The sequence below is a fragment of the Sander vitreus genome, chromosome 8 (genome assembly GCF_031162955.1).
Source record: "Sander vitreus isolate 19-12246 chromosome 8, sanVit1, whole genome shotgun sequence".
NCBI lineage: Eukaryota > Metazoa > Chordata > Actinopteri > Perciformes > Percidae > Sander > Sander vitreus.
In genome coordinates, this window is record NC_135862.1 from 25,953,710 (window position 1) to 25,975,529 (window position 21,820).

Genomic DNA, 21,820 nt, shown 5'->3' on the forward strand with positions numbered 1-21,820 from the left:
CGCACGACTCTGATCATTTACGCCTGCCAGTTAGGAAGAAAAAAAACCAAATAGCTGCCTGTTTAACAATCAGGCCTACCCTCAGGACAGAGAAAATATAGATTGCTGTTGTGTGATACATGCTCTCAGAAGAGGAGACTCAACCAAACACATTGATTACTGCCCACTTTATCCAATTGATTCTGTTCACTTTCGTCCCACTGTAATTCAAAGCTAATGACACAGCCTCATCAATGTGTACAGTATATCTGAATTTTGTTTTTAATATTTTCTACCTTGTGTTGTGTATATATTGTACAATGTGGCGTTTTGTAAGCCCAACATTGGCAGTGTAGAACAAATGGTTTTAGAAAATCCAATAGTGCTGACTGCTGCAGTGTACATTGTGTCTTAGTTTGGAATTCAATTTAGCCCGAAAATGGGAACTGAAGGAAATTGCCTGTGAATGTTATTGACTCAGAGATAGAGATTAGCTTGGGAAAGTCTTTTATGGTCCAGTGACAAGATTGACAATACAATAGAGAGAAGACATGGAGACACAGGAGGAAACACTAATAATAGAGTTAATAGAGAAGGTTTTCCATTTTTGTCCATTTCAAGGCACAAAGACTTATTATTAGATGCATGTACACTGAATTTGTAACAGTAAAATGTCTGATTTGTTCGCTTTGGTTTCAGATTGGTAGTTCCTTTCCTTTGCGATGAGTTGGTTTTTCAATTTAGCAGTGCAAATAATCTGCGTATTGTGTACATGCTGTATGTACAGTTCTGCATTTGTCTCAAATGGAGGGCAAAGAGTGTGCCTGAATTAAAAGAGGAGCTGTGTGTGAAGATAGCGAGCACTTTAAAAGCTCTTTAGTAATGATTCAAACACATGGAATCAACTCCTGTGTTCACTTGTGTTTGACTTCAGTATTTGAGAGATTCTACACTTTCTAAATGGAAAACTAAGTGAGTGAATCCAGAGTTTGTTAAAAAAATAAATAAATAAAGAAAAGCACAGGCACTGGTTACGGAGGTGGTGTGGTTTGTGTGATTTGGTGGCCATAAAATGTCAAATGCGTAAATGAGCTCCTTCGCAAAAGTGCAAATTGACACCATGTGGAAGACAAAGCATTTAAAAACATGTAAGAGGCTATTTAGGTTCCTCTTGGACATGTTTATAGGTTTACAAGTCAGCGTCTCACGCAATGGCAGCCGGCGCTGGAGATATTTAGGTTGCTTTTGCTGCAGGCCATGGATATGGACCTGATATAAAGTTTTGCGTTCCTGATTGTTTCTTTCCTTTTATATTCATCTGTTTCTCTCTGTCCATTGTTCTGTTGCACATTTAAACACTGTTTACCAAGTGGTTTTATCTCATTTTGCAACATATAAGCATCAACCTCCAAAAGCCTCGTTTTCCGTTTCCAATTTGAAGTTAAAATAAATACCAGATTAGCATCGTGCGTTAACCTGATTTCCCCCCTGTGTACCAGCTCACATTGGCCCTGACTATCTGAGATCAAGCAAAACTTTAATGAGGCAACAATGTCAGCCATCAGAGGTGAATCAGTCCAGTCTGTCATAGAAAGACCCTCGCTTATCCCTGAAGGAACACCACACCACCAAATCCTGACAGCCTCCACACACTCACATGGCTGTCGATGTGGGCTCTCGATCTCTGTGTGAGCGGGCCACATGTGCCTTCAATTATGGCTTGGAACTGGAGCCCAAATGTGAGAGTAAAAAAAAAAAAGAGCAGTGTGAGAACACTGGCCTGTTGTGATAGTATCTAATGAGATCACTCAGAGCTGCATCCTTGAACACTGCCATTCATTAATGTAATGCTTCTTTGTGTATGTGCATGTGTCCCAATTCAAATAAGCTTTCATGCTGTGTTGTGGTTGCTGCCTTGTGGTGAGCAGAGAGAAGCTGCAAGAAACCTGCATTAGAGGTTTATATAAAGCTAATGCGGGTATTATGTGAAAAAAGAGCAAAGCAATCAATTGCTCTCTTTCTCCTGCTCTCCATCTGCCTATTTTCTCTTGCGCTGTTAGTGGCTTTAGCTGATTGGTTCTCACGATTTTTTTGTGTTTGATTGATTGCACAGGGCTTCTAGAAAATAGCCACTAATCACAACGCCTGCAGGAAGACGAGCTCTTGGAGAACTCCTGCATTCGGGCAGCATCTTCATATTTAAACAGAAGAGCCTCATAGCTGTGAGGAGAACTGGGACGCAACACAGCTGTTTTGAATGCTGCGCAATTAAGATGGTCGGGGCACTAGAGATGTCCTCTCCTTTCTGCTCCACTGGCATTCTCAAAGGCTCTTCCTGCACTTAAGCCCCCGTGCAATAAACATCAGTGAGCGGAGGCCTCTGCGTTGATGTTCCATGATTCAGGCTCATCCTTCAGGGCTGCCGTGCCTCGTAAAAACCCCTCTATGCAAACAGGGTTTGGGAAGAAGGATGGCAAAATGTTGGACAGGCCATCCGTTCACTCATTTGTTGAGCTCTGGCTTGCACAGGATTTTTCCATCCCACTCTGCTGGTCCTCTCCATCTGGTGCGGGTCTCCCTGAACCCCTTCATGGGTCAATATTCTCCGAGCCCAAATCAGAATGCTTAAATGGCCCAGTGGTGGGCCAGGCTGGATGGTGCTTGAACGCTACACGGCGCACGAAGAGTAGCCTCCCCTGCATTGATCTCGTGCTCCATGTGGAAAGAGACTCCACTCTAAACGGGAGAGGAGGAGCAAATCAAACACATTTATTACCACATGGCTGAAAAGGTCAGAGCATGACAAAAGCCCTCCCATTGTGAGGAGGAGTGCTGTGGAGTGGCCCCCTCCAAACAGCCTGGGTGACTATTGCAGCATTAGACATGGGTCAGGCCGAGGGGAAACTGTGAGGTAGAACAAAGACCTTGTTCTTGATTCTCCTCCGACTGTGACGTTTATTTAATAAAAACCTCTGGTGAAATTTTCCACTTTAGTGTTAAAGTGGATAAAAAGCCAACGAGACACTGACAAATTCAGTTATTTGACTTGGTGACCATAATGTGACCATTTTAAGAAATTCAACAAATTGTAGACCGTCAAGTTAATTAGAATATTAAAGTTTATAAGAAATGTAGTGTCACGTTTATAGTTATTTTTCTCGCAATCTGGTTAGCAGATGCTACTTTAATAACATTTTATTCTAGGAATTATCAAATCGTGATTTGGCAGCTTTTTCTGTTTTCTTAAATTATTTTTGAAAATCATTTCTCCTCAGCTATAAAACTATGCTATGCTATGTTTTTGTTGGCTACACCAGCGATGTCAGTTTGTGGGTCAGATGGTCCCCCTACTTTTGTTCCAGACTGCAATATTGCAAAAACTATTGGATGAATAGCTTTGGAAGCGTACAGGTGCCTGTGCATCAATATGTGGAAGTGCAGGGGTTCCAATTGAATTTCACCTAACACTTATGAAAACCATCTGGTGGAAAGTTCTCACCTCTGACTGACTGCCCACCACACACGCGTGCTTGCGTACATATACGTGTGTGCGCGCCTACTGGAGTGAACCAGCAGCTCTGCACATGCTGACAGATTTATCGGATACAATAATCAGAGTGTATTTCACCCTGCTGTGCTCTGCACATGCAGCTCCTGTAATTGGCTCTTACACCTGGAATCCACAATAAACATCGGACAACTTTACACTTTGACATTCAGGTTATTTGCTCGCAATGCTCCTGGTTTGGACAGTGATCCACAAGACATGTTGCTTTAACATGAAGACATCAACATTCATAGCCTTTGTTGAAATGAAATCTTTCTTAAACCTACAAAATACCATTTAAGTGTCGGTCAATTGTTTTTATGTGTAGTTGGTCAGAAAGTAATAGAGACAGACTTCCAGACAGCTTTATCAAACAGGGCAGTGGCCCTAAGGCCTCTGCTGGACATCAGAGGTTTAAGCAGGACTCATACATGCCCCTGGCAACTTTACACCATGGGATTTAATGCCGGGCTGCCAGGATTCCTGCTCTGCCAGCCCAGTTGGCTGGATAGAAGTGTGTCTCACTGGTTGGTTGGTTGCTTTGCTGGCTGGCTGGTTAGCTCTGGGGGATCAGCTTTCAGGTCGTGCCCTATTGTGCCCATCCCATACCGCACAAAGTGCTGATCAGGGATGCTACACAGCAGGCACGGGCATTCACCGAGCTAAAACACACTGCAGTCCTGGACGAGCCTGCCCAGACTCAGTGTCTCAGTGTCCCAGTGTTTGCTTGTCTACTGTGCCATGAAATAGAGTGAGTGTGTATGATTGTGCCAGTGGAGCAATGCAAATACCCTCCCTGAAGGGAAGACTTACCCACTTAGTTAGGGGATGTGTCTGTGAAGTTAGGGGATGCTGCTGCTGGATGAATTGGACACAGTGTTGAATGTTGCACTCTGAAAAACACTTTGATCCTTTTGAATGAGCCTTAAGTGAGATGAAGTGAGCGTTTTATATGCAAGTAGGTTTGCAGTATGACATAGAATGTTACAAAAACACACTCTCAACACTTTGAGCAAAGCTTGAGGCAACGGATCCTGTATTTTCCATTTACTTGTCAGAAAGTTTTTTTTTTTATCTTGATCAAATGGATACGTTGCAACTAGGGCTGGGCGATACGGAGGAAATCAGATATCACAATATCATTGACCAAATACCTTGATGTTGATATTGCAACGATATTATAGGGTTGACAATTGGTGCTTTAACAAAGTATTTTCACAATGAGATTTTAGATAAATAATCATTAATACAGTGGGTATAATGACTAAGTCAGAGGATTAGACAAATAATAGAACATTTAGAGGAAGCAGGTAGTGGGAAAACCCAGCATATATTATGCAGTATTAATGACCCAAACCGATGATGGAGAATATTGAAGGAAATAATAGTTCCATTATGGGTACAGAGTAGATATAGCCCAGATCCAAACCTCATTAATGACTTTTATCCTGATTGTCCATCCACATGTATGTCCTCCATCTTTACTCTCCTGACTTTCATCAATCACAGGGATAATAGTGTAATATCCTCTTCATTTGCTCTCAGGAACGGAAGGGGAAAAAGACAGCATAGCCAACATTTTTTTTCCTCTACTGTAAATGAATATAACTGGTTAGTTTGATGGGGGCGAAAAGGATGAAGAAAAATGTTATAGTTCTCACTCAGACATTTACAGAACATCTGCTATTTTCAGGTCAATAAATACAAATGAAATAGCATGACATTTTTCCTCTGCCTAGCTAAAAACAAAATGCTAATCAGCGCTTCCCTGAGGCTGTTTTCTTTTATAAAGAGCTTTTATTATGGGCTTACTAATCGCATATGTCGAAAGTAAGAAAGCAGCCATTCATTCGTGACAATAGGGATTTTACGGCGGTCTCCGTGGTGGTGTGCTGGCTACAGTGAGCTACCCCACAACCACTTTCCCTGTCCTCTCTTAGCCTTCCTCGTCTTTCATTCACTGCGCTTCCCTCTTGTTCAAGCTACAATATCAAAACATTCAGTGACACTTTAATACTAGAGTTATTAATTACATTTTAGCCTGAAGATACAGAAATGGAGAGCTCTGAAAGTAAGCCAAAACAAATTTGGACTTTTACTCCATGTTGAATGGGACCCAGGTGCCTTTTTTTTCTCCCTGGCTGAGCTAGTCGTAAAATGTTAATGCTTAAATACATTTTATCTTGTTTGGTGTCCATTGCTGGTGGCTGGCAAGTCTCATCCATATACCCGTGCTTTAGGAAGCTATTTGTAACAATGCCCCAAAATAGTGATTTTCCCCCTCTCATTTGGCAAATTATTTCCCCCCATCTGGGTGTATTTCATCTCATCACCCTACAAATTAATAATTGATGTATTCAAATGAGATTATTGAGAGGTGGATTGCTTTTCCAATGCTACTGAATACATTAATCACAGCAGTCCAAAGGCACAAAATAGGGCATTATTTATCTTTCATTTCATGAAAAGATTTGAGAGCATAAATATTATTTTAACTAGGCTATTACAATTATGTTTAGACATTATTTTTTAATTTATTACCTTAGTTATACAACATTTTAGTAAAGAAAACCAATGGAATATGTACGCTTGGCCTTAGGGAAATACTTTGTTTTTTCCATATAAGGTACTTTAAGTGTGTGAGTGAAGTGGAGGTAGGCCATTAATGACCTGCTAGCATGCCCATGGGAAGAAACATTAGACAAAAGAGTTTGCCGGAAACATTGAGCGGGCTACCTCGATGTCTCTGTGGGCAGTCTAAAAATACCACTGTGCCTCTTTCAGATATTGAAGCCGGGTGATGACATATAGTTGGCAGACCTTCGATCACTTTCGCCAAACTCCCACCAGAGTTGATTTTCTTTTCATATGCTGTCACAAGTGGAAATCTTTATAAGCCTTGTATTTTAAAGGGCTCACTTTCTCGTCATTGTTTCAATATAAAGTTAGTCTGTACTATTATACACTGTGTACACTGTACTGTACCTTTAAATCCTATTCTTTCCCGGATAGATGACCCAGCATAATGCATTCATTGGTGACAATAGTTTGCTTATTTTCATGTACTTTTGCTTCATGCTTTGGAGGATTTTAAAAAGATTTTATTCTGGTTATACAGTCATGTGAACAAATTAGGACACCCATGCTAAAGTTGACTAAAAAGAGGAATAAAAAAATCATCTTTTGGAAATTGATCTTAATGCCTTAATTAAAAAACAAAGAGGAAATATCCAATATTTAAGGACACCAATTTTCTTTGTGAATGAATAATGTATCGTAAATAAATAAATGTTCTTCCTTAACATACAGGGGGCATAAGTAAGTACACCCCTATGTTAAATTCCCATAGAGGCAGGCAGATTTTTATTTTTAAAGGCCAGTTATTTCATGGATCCAGGATACTATGCATCCTGATAAAGTTCCCTTGGCCTTTGGAATTAAAATAGCCCCACATCATCACATACCCTTCACCATACCTAGAGATTGGCATGGTTTTATTTCAGTTAGCCTAATAGCTGGTTTGATTTGCATTGAGAGATGATTTTATGGAAAGTACCCCATGCCAATCTCTAGGTATGGTGAAGGGCATGTGATGATGTGGGGCTATTTTAATTCCAAAGGCCAAGGGAACTTTATCAGGATGCATAGTATCCTGGATCCATGAAATAACTGGCCTTTAATAATAATAATCTGCCTGCCTCTATAGGAATTTAACATAGGGGTGTACTCACTTATGCCCCCTGTATTTTAAGGAAGAACATTTATTTATTTACGATACATTCAATCACAAAGAAAATTGGTGTCCTTAAAGATTGGATTTTTCCTCTTTTTTTTTTATTAAGGCATTAAGATCAGTTTCCAAAAGATTATTTTTTTTTATTCCTCTTTTTAGTCAACTTTAGCATGGGTGTCCTAATTTTTTCACAAGACTGTACGTCTCCATTTCACCCACAGCTCCATCTCAAATTCATTGAGTAGTTGTAAAGGGCACATTCTGATGACATGTCCTTGGTTTTTCAATCTCCTTTCTAATATCCAGTCTCATCTCCTGTGTGTGCACCCACTGCTTAGACTCAAAGCCAATCAATCTTCAATTTTAGATAGTCTCTTTCCGTGGGATCCCGTATTCATTGCAGTTTTCTCCACCCTGCTGGCGCCTTCATATTATAAGTGAAATTGTTCCAGGGGTAAAGAGGTTAGCTCTCACAGGATTATTTCTCAGACAAGGAGATAGCAGGAGCATTTCTCATGGAAATGCTTTTCAACTCAGCAAAAAGGGTTTACGGGTACGCCCTGATAGAAAATTGTTTTACTCTGGGTTTATAATGACATGGTCTACAGCTCTGCGTAAGAAATTGTGCTTCATTAGAGGCTCATTTATGCAAATGATAAATTACATAGCAGAGGAATAAAAAGCAAGGCTCTTTTGGGGTCAAGGTAAGAAATAATAATTTGATCCAGAACAAAGAATAACTTAAACATGAGAAAGCTTTTTGACTGTTGACTATTAAGCTTTTTCTGTTCACGTCTTTGTTTTTCGTGATTTCATGTAACACATTTCTAAAAATGTTCAGTTGAGCAAGTTCTTTTGTTAACATTAGTAGGGTTCACCACAGTTATTCCAATTAGCGGTATTGTGTACAGTATGATGCATAGGCACAGAAAGCTTACATAATAGCATTATCCCCCTTGCATTTCCATACTGTATATAAGTAAACAAGCCCTTTAATATATAATTCTAAAGAAGGGTAAAAGTTTAGTTTCTCACGTCAGCCCCTGTTTCAGTCCACACTGTGACAAGCAAACACATTGTGACAGATTAGGCTCCAGACAAGTTGTGGAACAATTGAGGCTGGCAGCACGACGTTCATGATCGAGACAGAGCAATGTGAGGTGGAGCAGTTTTTCAGGGGCTCCTCTTATTAGTGGCCACACGATCCCCTCGTTCCTGTGGGAGTCGGCGTACAGGCGCGCAGCCGGGGGAGGAATGTGCTGCCGGCTGGTTTGCAGTGCACAGAGAGGTCCTCCCTGCCTCCAGCTCTACTGAGAAATGGGCCGGGCCATCCGCAGAAACTCAATCTACCTCTCCAGCTGGCCTCTTAGCTGGTAGAGGAGCAGGGTCTAATGACGATGATCAAGACCTGCAGTGGTTTGATGATTTTCTATAGATTGGGTAGACTGCCCATGACTAGTTGGACTGTAGTCTATATCGACGACGTTTCATTTACGGGATAGTTCTGGTGCCGCTGGAGGTTTGGGCAGATGTCCCTAATTTTTCGGCTGGAGGTTCGTCAACTTCCGCTTTCTTTGTGTTGGCATTCTAAACTCCGGTCGATTTATGAGGACTATGGTTAACTGCTCCTCAGATCTCTGCAGGGTAAATCCAGACAGCTAGCTAGACTATCTGTCCAATCTGAGTTTTCTGTCGCACGACTAAAACAACCTTTGAACGTACACACGTTCCACCAAAACAAGTTCCTTCCCGAGGCTGCTTTGCAGAGGCACCGTTGCTCCGTCTGGCGCTTAGCACCGCCCAAGACGATTGTGATTGGTTTAAAGAAATGCCATTAAACCAGAGCACATTTTTCTCCTATCCCAGAATGTTGTGTGGATCAACCAGACCTTCCTCCACAGCGCTGTGGAGGAAGGTCTGGCAATGCCAAACTCGCTGGGCTGTGATGCAAATGTGTTAATTCAGCTGTGGGTGTTTCCCATTCACCCGCTCTGAGTAGTTGATGCAAAGTGGATTAAGAGGTTCCACTCCCTCTTTCTCTGCGTTCCTCAATTCTCTGCTTGTCACCCACAATGCATTCGCTGCTTGTCTGCCTCTGTGACATAAAAGCAGGAGACTATCTGAGAGGTGAACCTCATGGACGGCGACACAGGAAGCCAAGGCTGTAAGCGAAGTGGGCTTCTGAGTGAGTGGCACTGGCTTTTTGTCTGTGCTTTTGCTGCCAGAAAAATCTAGTGTGGTTTTAGGGCAATATATAATGTATCTGGCCTCATGGGCTCCACCGCACTGTGCAGTGGAAAAAGAGCGCACACTTGTCTCCAAAACGGCTTTGAGATATAATTGAACCATAATGCCTCTTATGTGAGCATCTTGCGGCGGAATGAAGATCTCATTTGACAAATGGGCCAGAAAAAATAAACTGGCATATCTGAGTCATGGAGTGGAGAGTTGGGCTACCGACTCTTAATCCTGCTGGTGGAGGGCTGGAGCCTCCGTCAGTCTGAGAGAAGTTAGAGAAACCCAATCATCTGTGCGCTGACATCCAAGGCATTGTTATTATATCCCAGCTGATTAATTCTATGCTCCTTTCAACATCCTGAGGCCAGGTAGTATTTCTTTCCCTTAGATCCATCTTAAGATGGGCTATTTTTGCTCACCCTTCTCAGAGAGAGCCACTTCATTTTGTGATTTGATGAATGCTGCATTCCCCGTTGTGCAACACCAAACTCCCCATGAGCTTTCTGGTATTGAGAGGTGTCAGTTGCCAAGATAAAGTGTTGTACTTAAGAGCTTCAGAACAGCTGAGGGAGCGGATCATTACTCTTAAGCCATCTGTTTTTTTGATTTATCCATTTTTCTCACATTCATTTGTATTTCATACACAGATAAAAAATAATGTTCTTCTTGTGTTGCACTCTCTATGGCTCCCTCCCATTTTTTGCTACACCTGTCTGTCTTTGAATTTATTGAGTGTGTTAATTGTGACGTGTACAACCTGGTGCACGCGGCTTGTTATTCCGTGTCATGTCCCATCTGTCACACTTTTAATAACACCTCTGCTCTGCCATTGCCAACAACCTTGTCTCTGCGGAGGCTCATTCTGTTGACTTCGAATCATCAGCAGCACCATCTCTGTTTAAAGCAGCAGAGGCCTGTCACTGCGGCAGACACCTTGCATCGTGGCAGAAGAAGATAGGAAAAACATTTTGCATTTAAGGACACCTGTAGGGAGAAACATGCCTTCTTTTTTTCCCTCTCCCTTGACCCTTGCTGGCCACCCCCCTCAGCCACTGACACGCACAGCTTGCCACTGATGTAGCAGCATTAGGGTTAGGTCAAGCAGGTTCATTATTGACAGAGGGGAGGTCTAACTGGGCCCTTACTTAGCGGGCATGCCTGCCAAGAAAGGCTGAAAGTACACATTTGTTGTTTAGAAATGTTTTTAACCGTGGACATATCTTTCCATTTTGCTCCGTCGTCCCAAAACAAACTCAGCTGCCATGTCCATTGTCACCTCCGGTCGCCTTCTCTCCAAGCTGCATTATGCCAACATGGCGTTCCCCTACTTCATGCATGTATTTGTTTGTGGGTTAAGGGTGTGGTGCTCTTGCTTAATCCACAAGTCCACAGCTGTAAGAGCTGTGGCTGTGGTGACAAAGCTGCCCAGAGTTTGAAGCTCGCCCTCTAAATGTTCTGTTTGTAAATGCCACATGACCGCACTCTCTGGGAAAAGCTGTAAGCAAATGCAAAGTTTTATTTCATAGCAACCTATATTTTCTGCTTAGTGCGCACTGGTGCAGAATGGCTGTACATCCCCCTCAGAGAATCTGCAGTGGACTGCCAGTAGAAATACTGTATACCATAAACACTAGGGGTGGGAAAAAAATCGATTCACATATGTATCGTGATTTTTTTTTTTTGCGACAGTTTTTTAAATCGATTCTTTCCTAGAATCGATATTTTTTTTTTACCAATGATTGACCTAAATATTTTCTGTTTTAAACGGTACATCATATCCATTTCCAGCTAAACAGAATGAAAGCAGATGTTATTTACTTCTTTACAAATGAAATAAATGTCAGACTGACTGACACGCAATGAGCATTCTTTTTAGAAAAATGTCTCATGATATATTGTCTCTAGAAGTTTTGGGATTCATCTTTTGTTTTTGTTAAAGAAGGAAAAGAAAATTACTATCTTAATACTATCGAATCGCAATACTTCTAGAATCGCAATAAATAAATATCACAATACAAATCGACGAACCCATGTTTCGTGAAAGAATCAAATCAGGACAAAAGGATATCAACCAGCCCTAATAAACACTGCGTTCAGATGTAGCACTTTTATTGAATGTGGCAGGGCGGTTAGGCAGTGTGACATTAATTGAATTGACGGAAATGTGAGCATTCAGTACAGTATCAATATTGATTTGATCTTTCAATCTACAGTATATACATTGTGTTGTTTTTTTTTGTACCCATAAGTCCTTTCCTAACCTTTTTTTGTTTTTCTTTACAGCCGTGCAATCAAGACTAACCAGGACCTGCTTCCAGAGACCCCCTGGACAAATATCTTCTACGATGACTTCTGGGGCACCTTGCTCACACACAGTGGCAGCCATAAGTCTTACAGGCCCCTCTGCACCCTTTCCTTCCGCCTCAACCACGCTGTGGGTGGGCTGGAGCCCTGGGGCTACCACCTGGTTAACGTGGTTCTCCACGGGGCTGTGACAGGCCTGTTTACCTCCCTGGCTCGCCTGCTGCTTGGAGGAGGCCTGTGGAGCCTGCTGGCCGGCCTGCTATTCGCATCTCACCCCATCCACACCGAGGCGGTGGCAGGGGTGGTGGGCCGGGCGGATGAAGGGGCCGCCCTGTTTTTCTTGCTGTCCCTGCTGTGCTACATGCGCCACTGTAGGCTGCGGGGCCACGCCGGGCCCTGGCGGCTTGTGGCCTGGTTCCTGGGCAGCCTGGGCTGCGCTGCATGCAGCATGCTGTGGAAGGAGCTCGGAGTGACCGTCCTGGCTGTATCGGCGCTGTACGACGTTTGCGTTTTCCACAAGCTCAAGTTGCGACAGGTCATCATGCTCCTCTACAAGGTAACCAGTTTGTTCTCGCCCCGTGGTGCTGCTTTTTCACATGTATCTTATTTCCTGCACCCGCTCCCTGACTGGGAATCTGGCAAACAGCATTGGAAAGTTGATATATGTATATATAGGTGTGCGTGCCCTATATGTGTGCGTTTCGTTTGCTTTTCATCACAATATAATTTGAAAAACCTTAGCGAGTGTATGCACAGCTGTGTCATTCAGGTCAGATTTGTGTGTTTTCCATTAAATGCAAGGAAAGAAAGTGTTAGGAAAAGAAAGCAAACAGAAGGTTTTTTTTGTGTTTGTGCAGAGGGAACAAACACTACTGCTGTTGTATAGCCATACCCATGTATATTTATTAATGCATGTATCAATGGGTAATCTGAGAGGAATGTAATTGATCATTATGGTAATTGGTAGGAAGGAGTGGATTGCTGAAGTTGTAATCAATTAAAATGTAAATTTTTACCCCTTTTGGCCTTGGGACTAAATGCGCAAACCCACAGCAAACTGGCCTGTTCCACATTTAAGGTCCAGACCTATAATTCAAGATATCATGCCTTTGTTTGAATCCTAATCTGTCCCTTGAAATGGCTCAACCTTAAACAGTTACATCATTTTTTTCAATCAAAATTCTAAACATCTAAATTAGGATTCAGTTTATCCAATAACAAGTCAATTAAACCAAGCTTAATGTGAGAATGTACAGCTAATTGTTCCGTGTTTATCATTTTGAAACACATATCTTTTTTTAAACATTTTTTTTTTTAAATGATGAGAAGTTCAGAACAAATCACTTTGTGTCTCTGGGGGTTTCACATTGCACACTGCAAGAGAAAGAGAAGAAAATGAAAACATGTTTCAAAAGAAATCTCTGAGAAAACAAAGAGTGATGGCCATTTTATATTCTCTTGTCGCTTTTGAAGCATTCAGCTATTGACTAGCCTTTTTCTCCAACAGCTGCTGTCAGAAGTATTTACTGTTTGCTGTCTAGTCAATGTGACATCCACAACTCACTACCCATCATAACAAATTCAACAAGACGTGTGCAGAAATCTCAACAAAAGGGCTCAAGAGCAGCCAATGAGAGGGTGGCTATCTGGCACGCCCCAACAAAGAACAACACTTAAAGATATGTCGAGTGGCAAGGAGGGATAGGGGTCAGCAAGGAAAGAGGCTGAACTAAGAGAGACAGACACTGAAATAGAAGCAAAGAGAGAAAATAAGGGCGGCAACTAATGATTATTTTCATAGTCGATTAATCTGTCGATTATTTTCTCGATTAATCGATTACTTTTTTGGTCTATAAAATGTCAGAAAATTGTGAAAAATGTCAGTGTCGATCAGTGTTTTCCAAAGCCCAAGATGACCTCAAAAGTCTTGTTTTGTCCACAACTCAAAGAAATTCAGTTTACTGTCATTTGGGAGTGAAGAAACCTGAAAATATTCACATGTAAGAAGCTGGATTTAGAGAATTAGAGAGCATAGTATGTAAATGAAGAGTGAAGGCCTCTGCTGCTGTCTTCTCATGATTTAAGCCTTATCTGACTCCCTGTGTCCTCTGGAGTATGGCACATTCATTGCCACAGGCAGACAGGCCTTCTGATGGCTTGTCAGGCATGGCTAGACTAGAGAGGAAACAGGGCCGAAAGGGCCAAGGGACATGATGCCTCATAGCTGACAGTTTTTCAACCTTTTTGATGGAAAATCCACAAAGCCTGCTGAGCCAATTGTCTTAGGGGTTAAAAAAAACGGACTGGAAGATAGTTACACTTCTGGCATGGAGCAAGCCCTACAGATGTCTTTCATGGCTTGCCATCGTGGTTAACTAAATTGGCAAGCATCTCCAGGGGCAGATGTCTTCTGCTACAGCACGGCACGTCCAGTGTAGCTTCTGAATTCCAGTGCTGCATTTCTGATGCCCTGATGCTTTGTTGTATTTGTGTAAAATATATATATATATATTAGGGCTGTCAAACGATAAATGTTTTTTTAATCGCTGAATTTCTATAGTTAATCATGATTAATCGCATGTTTTATCATATGATTAAAATTCTATTATTTTGCATTTCAGAACTGTTTTTAAATACATATTAACAATGGAAATCAAAAGCAAAAAAAAAAGTATTAGATCTTTGAGTTCAGCTCATGAAAAAATGGGGGCAAAAACAAAAGTGTTGCGTTTATAATTTTGTTCAGTGTATGTATGTATGTATATATATATATATATTTGTGTGTGTATGTATGTATATATGTATGTATGTGTATATATATATATTATTATTATTATTATTTTTTTTTTTCAGTTAAGATAAGTGTGGCAACAAGAAACTACATAAAAGCAAGATTTAAAAGTCTTAAGATGTTTCTCGAAGGAATTAACAGTTGCACATTGCGTGTCGAATGTTTACAGTTCCACAGTTTTGGTCAATAATAAGTAAAGGCTTATACTTCTTATCTTAACGGTCTATTTATTGCTGTGACGTTTGATGAGCCTTATAAGGCAGGAGCTGGGAGCATAGAAGGAGAGACAGTCAACTAAAAATGAATGTGCTAAAACATTCAGAGCCTTGTTAACTAGTTATAAGATTGTTAAAGGGACAGGGAGCCACTGTGATGCCGCTAAAATCTCTTCCATGTCTTAGGTCGTCCAGTTAAAAGAGGATTTCAATAGTCTAGACAAGAGAAGACCAAAGCATGAATCAATCTCTTTGTATCGCATAGTGCTAAAGATACAGTATGGTCTGAACTTTGCTTTATTTCCCAGTTTGAAAAAATTGCACTCCTGGTCACACCCAAGATTTTTACCACCGATTGAACCTTTGTTGCAAGATTTTTTAGGCCTCTTAAAATTCTTTACCAGCAAGTTAAATGCAATGTTGTTCTATGTCCTAAAATCACAAATTAGCCTCAAAGCTTTATAATCTGTTCAGCTAACGGCACCGTTTATCGAATAATCAAGCCTTTTCTAGTTAAAGCAGTGTTATGGGTGTTCTATAACAGCTACAGCAAACAGATGTCATCGCTTTAAAGTCATTTGTAAGATGGACAGTGTTGATGGTTATATTGTGAATGTGGAAGCTTTAGCAAAAACATATTATTTAGTAAGGTGAAATACTGAATGAACCTTGACAAAACCACTGATGAGGCCGTTTGCTTTCACAAAATAAGAACATAGAAAGCTGCATGGCCTTATTTTCAACATTGCACGCTGCAACCATTCAGTCTTTATATTGCACAATTAAAACTCAAAGAAAATTATAGTCACTGTCATGCGCAACAAGTTTTAAGTGAATATGCCACAATCACTGGTGTAATGATTAATCAAACTGACACGCTAGATAGGGTGTTAGGAGATAAATCCCTGTTTTGCAGCAAAGAGGAAAACTCACAATGGGTTACTGAGCATTGAGGAGGCAAATAAGCTTTGCGTGTGTGTTGTTTTTTTAGAAAACTGTGCAAAACAACAAACTTTCTGTTGAAAGAAGACTGTAAAGCAGTATATTTTTCTGGACGGGAGGCTTCAAATTCCTAACGTGCAACTTGGAGCTGACAATTGTCATTATCGTAGCATTTCATTTAGTTGCACCACAGACAACATGAAAGGGAGCCCAGACAGAGAGCTGTCATCATCACGTCAATCATGTTAACTTGGGAGGTTTTTTTGTCTACCTGTAATGTAATAGTGCTCTATGATCATAGATCCATATGTATGAGTATTGTGACCCAATCTGTTACCCTCATGGCAAACAGTCCACTACGGCAGTGTGCACATTTGTCTCTCTTTGTCTCTGCGGAGTGAGGCAGTCACTTTGACTGATGATAAGCAAAGGGAGTTATTCCTCAGGGCAAGTTGAGCCTTCAACCGCCTGCATGAACATTAGTTGTGTACAGAGCTGGAAACGATCACAGGGAAAATGAATCAGGAAAGTCAGGGCTTGAGATCTATCAGGTGCTGAAAACTTGGTCACCCCAAACTCGTATATGAATAGGAAAGCAGCATTGTAGCATTAATGTTCTGTGATAAGAGGTATATGCATAAAAGCATGAAAAAGCAGCTGTCACCATGTCCCAGCTTTTTCTTTGTTTGGAGTACATAAAACCCATTCTTGAGTCAGACTAAAGAGCCCAGCCTGTTGCGTGACTGACAGGCCACAGTGGGCCGGCGCTGCCTTTTATCACCACGCTCTCCACTCCGCTGAAGTCATTTGACATTTAACGTTGGAAATGGTGAAATGGGCCTGCTTATCCGATCGTGGCGCACAGTCAATTACATTAGAGTTTTATATCTGCTGCAAATCTCCCATTGTGTCATTACAGCTTCTGTGTGCGGTTTAAAGGTTATAGGCGGGCGGGACTGGGAGCTTCACTGTAATTCCATGTAGGTTTATAACTCATTTCATCAAGACTTTAACTGTAGACTCTCTGCATACAAATCACAGGGAAGAGGTAATGCATGGAAATGATCTTGATTTATTCAATGGCTATACATCGAATAACAGATCTTGGAACAAAAGAGGCATGCGCTACAATTAATATGTGTAGAAAAATAAAGCGAGAAAATAATACCTTCGGAGACATCTGACATTAAAGCATGCAGTATTTAAATTAGGTCAGATTATATTGTCAGTTTGAATGGACTGTAATTTGTTTGTGTGCTGTGCATGTGTTCTTGCAGGCTTTTTTTCTGTGTGATGTCAGCTTCAGAGCTTACATGGATCCAATTTTTCCATTCATCAAACGTAATTGTCCCTTAGGCAATACACAGTCCTAGAAGGGATTAGACTAACGCATGCCAACTTTATATTTGCCAATAGATTTTGTGAATATTAAACATTATTAGGGCTGTCAGCGTTAACGCGTTAATCGCGATGCGATTAAGGGCCGACGCAATGCGATTATTTATTCTTTAATCGCATGCCGGCATGCGATTAATTTATTTTACACTTCACTCGGCTTTGCGTCGTGCCTAAGGGCTACTATTTTGACCCTTTGGCGCTGCCGTACTTCTACATAACGCATCTTCTACTGCAGAATGCAGGCAGGCTGCCGGCATGGAGAAAGACAGCAGCAACACACTTCTGAATGGCGCTTTTCTTTTAAAAAAACTCCCGGACGGCTCAGTAGACAAGTCGAAAGCCATATGCACATTGTGTAAAGCCGAATTAAAATATCACCGAAGCACGTCAAGCTTGAGCTACCACCTACGAGCTAAGCATATTAACGTGACGCAGTTTGATGCTAGCGGGCTCAGGCAAAGCACTATTTTGGAGAGTGCTACTTGCCGACCTGTGGATGAAACCAAATCCCAAAAAATTACTACAGCTCTTGCAAAATGGGTGGCAACTAACTGCAGACCTGTCAGCATCGTAGAGGACTCGGGTCTTAAAGAAGTGCTATGGTTGGCATATTCTGACCCGTCTTATACACTGCCATCGAGATGGACAGTAGTTTCACCGTACACAGCCTGTATGACACGGAGAAAGCAGCTAAACTGGAACTGTTGCCAAGTGCAAACGCTGTCTCATTAACCGGTGATCACTGGACGTCAGTGAGTAATCACAATTATTTAGGAGTTACTAAACACTATATTGACTCTGGCTGGACTTTGCACTCGTTTGCCTTAACGGTGGTTGTTAGTGTTACATCTCAGTCAATTGTTCTCAATCCTTGTTAAAAATGTAAAGGTTAAATGTCTGGTTTTTGGACCATTTTGTTTGTACTGTATAAGCAACGTCAGACACGTAACTATCGGTAAGCAGGGTAAGCGGTGCTTACGGGCCCGGACCAATCAGGGGCCCGCGTGACTGGAAGATATTGATTGACAGCCGGGACCCCCTATCGCATTTGGCCACTGACCAAGCGGGAGTGAGAACGGGTCAAATTCATTTCCTTGTTTCAGAGACCGTTCTCTTCACGTGTGTGACTCGAACACCTCACATTTACCAACAAATCGTACAACCAAAGACCGTGCAGAACATTTCAGACCGTCCTGCCAACCTGTAAACATTTTAACATCAATGTACGCTGTAACGTTTTTTCACTTTAAAGTCGCTGAAAGCTGGTGCTGTTTACATCCTGTCTGATCTCTGCAGCGGGGCTGCTGAGTTCCCCCCGCGACTGACACACACAAAATCACACACAGTGGATGCAGGAAAAACCGGAGATGAGACGTACAGGATGACTTAAATTGAGAACAGCTACACTCGTTATTGTAAGTGCAACGATAAGTTAAAGTCCAATAAGTAATTTATCAAACCGTATGAATGTGTGTCCCAGGCCAGGCCAGGATAGGAAATGAACTAACAATGTAAAGATCAACAAGCCACTGACACATATGTTCATGTTTGATTCATTCAATAAATTATTATTTTTTGTCTTAAATCCACCAGCTGTTTTCATATTATACCAACATTTGCAGCATCCTGAGCCTTTTTGGTAAGGTTCCTAGGAAATCTCAGCCCAGAGTAATTAATTAATAGTAATAATTATTATTCTCCCTATACAAAACTATACTATACAAAACTTTTTTTGCAACTTTCACTGTCTTCTGCAACTTCATTGCAACAAACATACAAAAGACATCGCAACTTTTATCGCAAAATCAGGCATTTTGGGCCGCAACAATCTAAAAAAAAAGCCACGAAATCCTGGAGGGACTGCCCTTGTGTGTTTTTTCATGTGTTATGGTGCGCATTCACCAGTGTTTTTTTGTTGTTGTTGTGGTGCGCGTAGGCTACTCCTGATTTTGTCAGTCATCTCATCTCTTATATGCTGTGTCTCTATGATCCTATCCTGTCCTATTGATGGTAGCCTACTCGTGGACATTGCGCCGTCATCACGTGCTGTAGTAGGGGGGCCCGCCTTGATAATCCTGTTTAGGGACCCAGTGTTGGCTCGTTACGCCACTGAGCAACGTGTTAGTGTTACATCTCAGTCAATTGCTGTCGTGTTTTAATTAGGTACTTGTAGGAAATGTGCAATAATGACAGATTCACACATTTGTTTACAGTAAATAAATAATACTCAAGTTCATAAAGTCACTTTCTTTGCATTCATTTGATTCCCAATCAAGATACACTGGTAAGAATTGCTTTCCATTGTTATTATGTACTTAAAAACAGTTCTAAAATGCACAATAATAGAATTTTAATTGTGACAAAACATGCGATTAATCGCGATTAACTACAGAACTTCAGCGATTAATCGCGATTAAAAAATTTTAATCGTCTGACAGCCCTAAACATTATAGAGTGCATTCAGTGTGAAAAGCTAATACAAGTTTAGGAGTACTTCTTGCTCGTGTTAGCGGTACATGAACTTCTCTGACTGAAAGAATTGAAGAGAAAAGAGAGACGGCGAGAGGGAAACAATAAGGCCGAGACTAATTGAATAAGCACACGTTGGGTTAACGGTGACATTGGAGTGAAAGCTCTTAGCATTCTCTGGCATCCAAACTCCAGGGAAAGCTTTTATTAAGAGATCTGGTGCAACCTTTGCATGCTCGGAAGACCTTTCTAAGAAAAACATAGTGCTTTGTAGTGCTGTGTGTGTGTGTGTGTGTGCGCACATATATGTATGTGATTATAAACATACAAAACACCTCTTTCTTACTACGGCTGGGTATCGCCACCGATTTCCCAAATCGATTCAGATTCACAAGGTCCCAACAATTTCTGATTTAATGTCGATTTGGGATATTCCAGTTACAAAACCAATTTTGCTTGGATATGAAAGAGATTCCACAATTGTACAAGGTTCCCTCTAACCTGCTGCAGTATTAGAAGTATCAGTGTTTACAATAAGAATTGACCCCAAAGCAGTTTCATGAATGTAGTTTTTATTTAACATGAACACACTACAGCAGTCAACACAATAAAGTGCAACTCTACAGACTGTACAGTCAGTGAAATACTGAATGAGGCCGGTTGCTTTCACAAAATAAGAACATAGAAAGCTACATGGCCTTATTTTCAACATTGCACGCTGCAACCATCCAGTCTTTATATTGCACAATTAAAACTCAAAGAAAATTATAGCAAGTTTTTAAGGGAATATGCCACAATCACTGGTGTAATGATTAATCAAACTGACACGCTAGATAGGGTGTTAGGAGAGAAATCCCTTTTTTGCAGCAAAGAGGAAAACTCACAATGGGTTACTGAGCATTGAGGAGGCAAATAAGCTTTGCGTGGGTTGTCTTTGGAAAACACTGTGCAAAACAACAACTATCTGTTGAAAGAAGACTGTAAAGCAGTATATTTTTCTGGAAGGGAGGCCTCAAATTCCTAACGTGCAACGAGCTGACAATTGTCATTATCGTAGCATTTTCATGAATGTAGTTTTTATTTAACATGAACACACTACATTAGTCAACACAATAAAGTGCAACTCTGCAGACTCTACAGTTAGTGAGTATTGAGTGACATTTCATTCAGACATCTTGAGGTGAGAGGTCAACCCCCTTTTTGAAGCTTTACTGCGTAACTTATTTTTTTATATTAATGAACGTCCATTACATTCAAGCCATTGCCAAATGACTATCAGCTCCACACAACTCTCTCTGTATTTCTCCGGCCTCTTCTAAAGAGTCCATCATGTTTTTTTAAATCCTCCGTGTCCTCCTTGGCTACAAGTAACTGCGTGGAGGAGGGGTGGGGGCACGTGCGCGATTACATCACGTCATGTGGATGCAACAACAGTGTTGTTGTCATTACTTAGAATTCCTCATGGGGGGGGCAACAGAAACTACACGCTATAGCTTTAAAATAGCCATGCCAGTTTTTCCCTCGCTAAAATGTAGCCTATCTTTGGAGCATTTTTTAACCCTCTTCCGACATGGCATGACATAGTTGGTACCAATGGATTCCTTAGGTCTTTTAGTTTACAGACAGCGTTTGGAAAATATTTTTTTTTAAACCCAGCCCTATTTCTTACCGAATGTGTCTGCATTTAATTGCAATTTAACTTTTTAGACCAATACTCTCCTATATACCTTTAATCAAGCATTACACCCATTTATTTTCCTCCCTCCAGTCATTAGTCTGTATGTTTGGTGTTGAACCCACCAGCACTTCCAGTGTTGATAACCAATGCCAGTGTATGTCTACAGCTTACAGTGTGCTCTAAATTACTTCTTTCCAAGACGTGCTGTCTTCAAAAGTGGAAAAAAAAACCTTGTCATTAAATTGTTTACTCAAGCGGACCTTTGCAGTGGTGATATTCTCCAGTTGCCTTTGTGCTTGATTAAAGCATTGAGGGCCATGTGTTGTTGTGTATCCAGCTACTCCCAGGCAATGACTTTACAGCATTCAAATGTAACATATTTGGCAAAGGTGAGTGTGTGCGGCGTGACCACAATTTATGTGGAAAAACGTCTTTTTACGAGACCATTTCCTGCACAGCATTAGTTAATAGGCTCATTTGCAATAAGTGATACTGAAACACAATTAGATCCCTAATTTAGTGTGGG

The 21,820-nt window shown here is 41.1% G+C and overlaps 1 protein-coding gene across 1 annotated transcript in view; it reads left to right on the forward strand.

Moving 5' to 3' along the window:
- tmtc2b (transmembrane O-mannosyltransferase targeting cadherins 2b) overlaps window positions 1-21,820 on the forward strand; it is a 112,017-nt gene that overhangs the window by 37,123 nt on the left and 53,074 nt on the right. Inside the window, exon 2 of the mRNA XM_078257659.1 lies at window positions 11,781-12,357. Within this exon, the coding sequence (XP_078113785.1) occupies window positions 11,781-12,357 (577 nt within the window). The remainder of the gene's footprint in view (window positions 1-11,780; window positions 12,358-21,820) is intronic.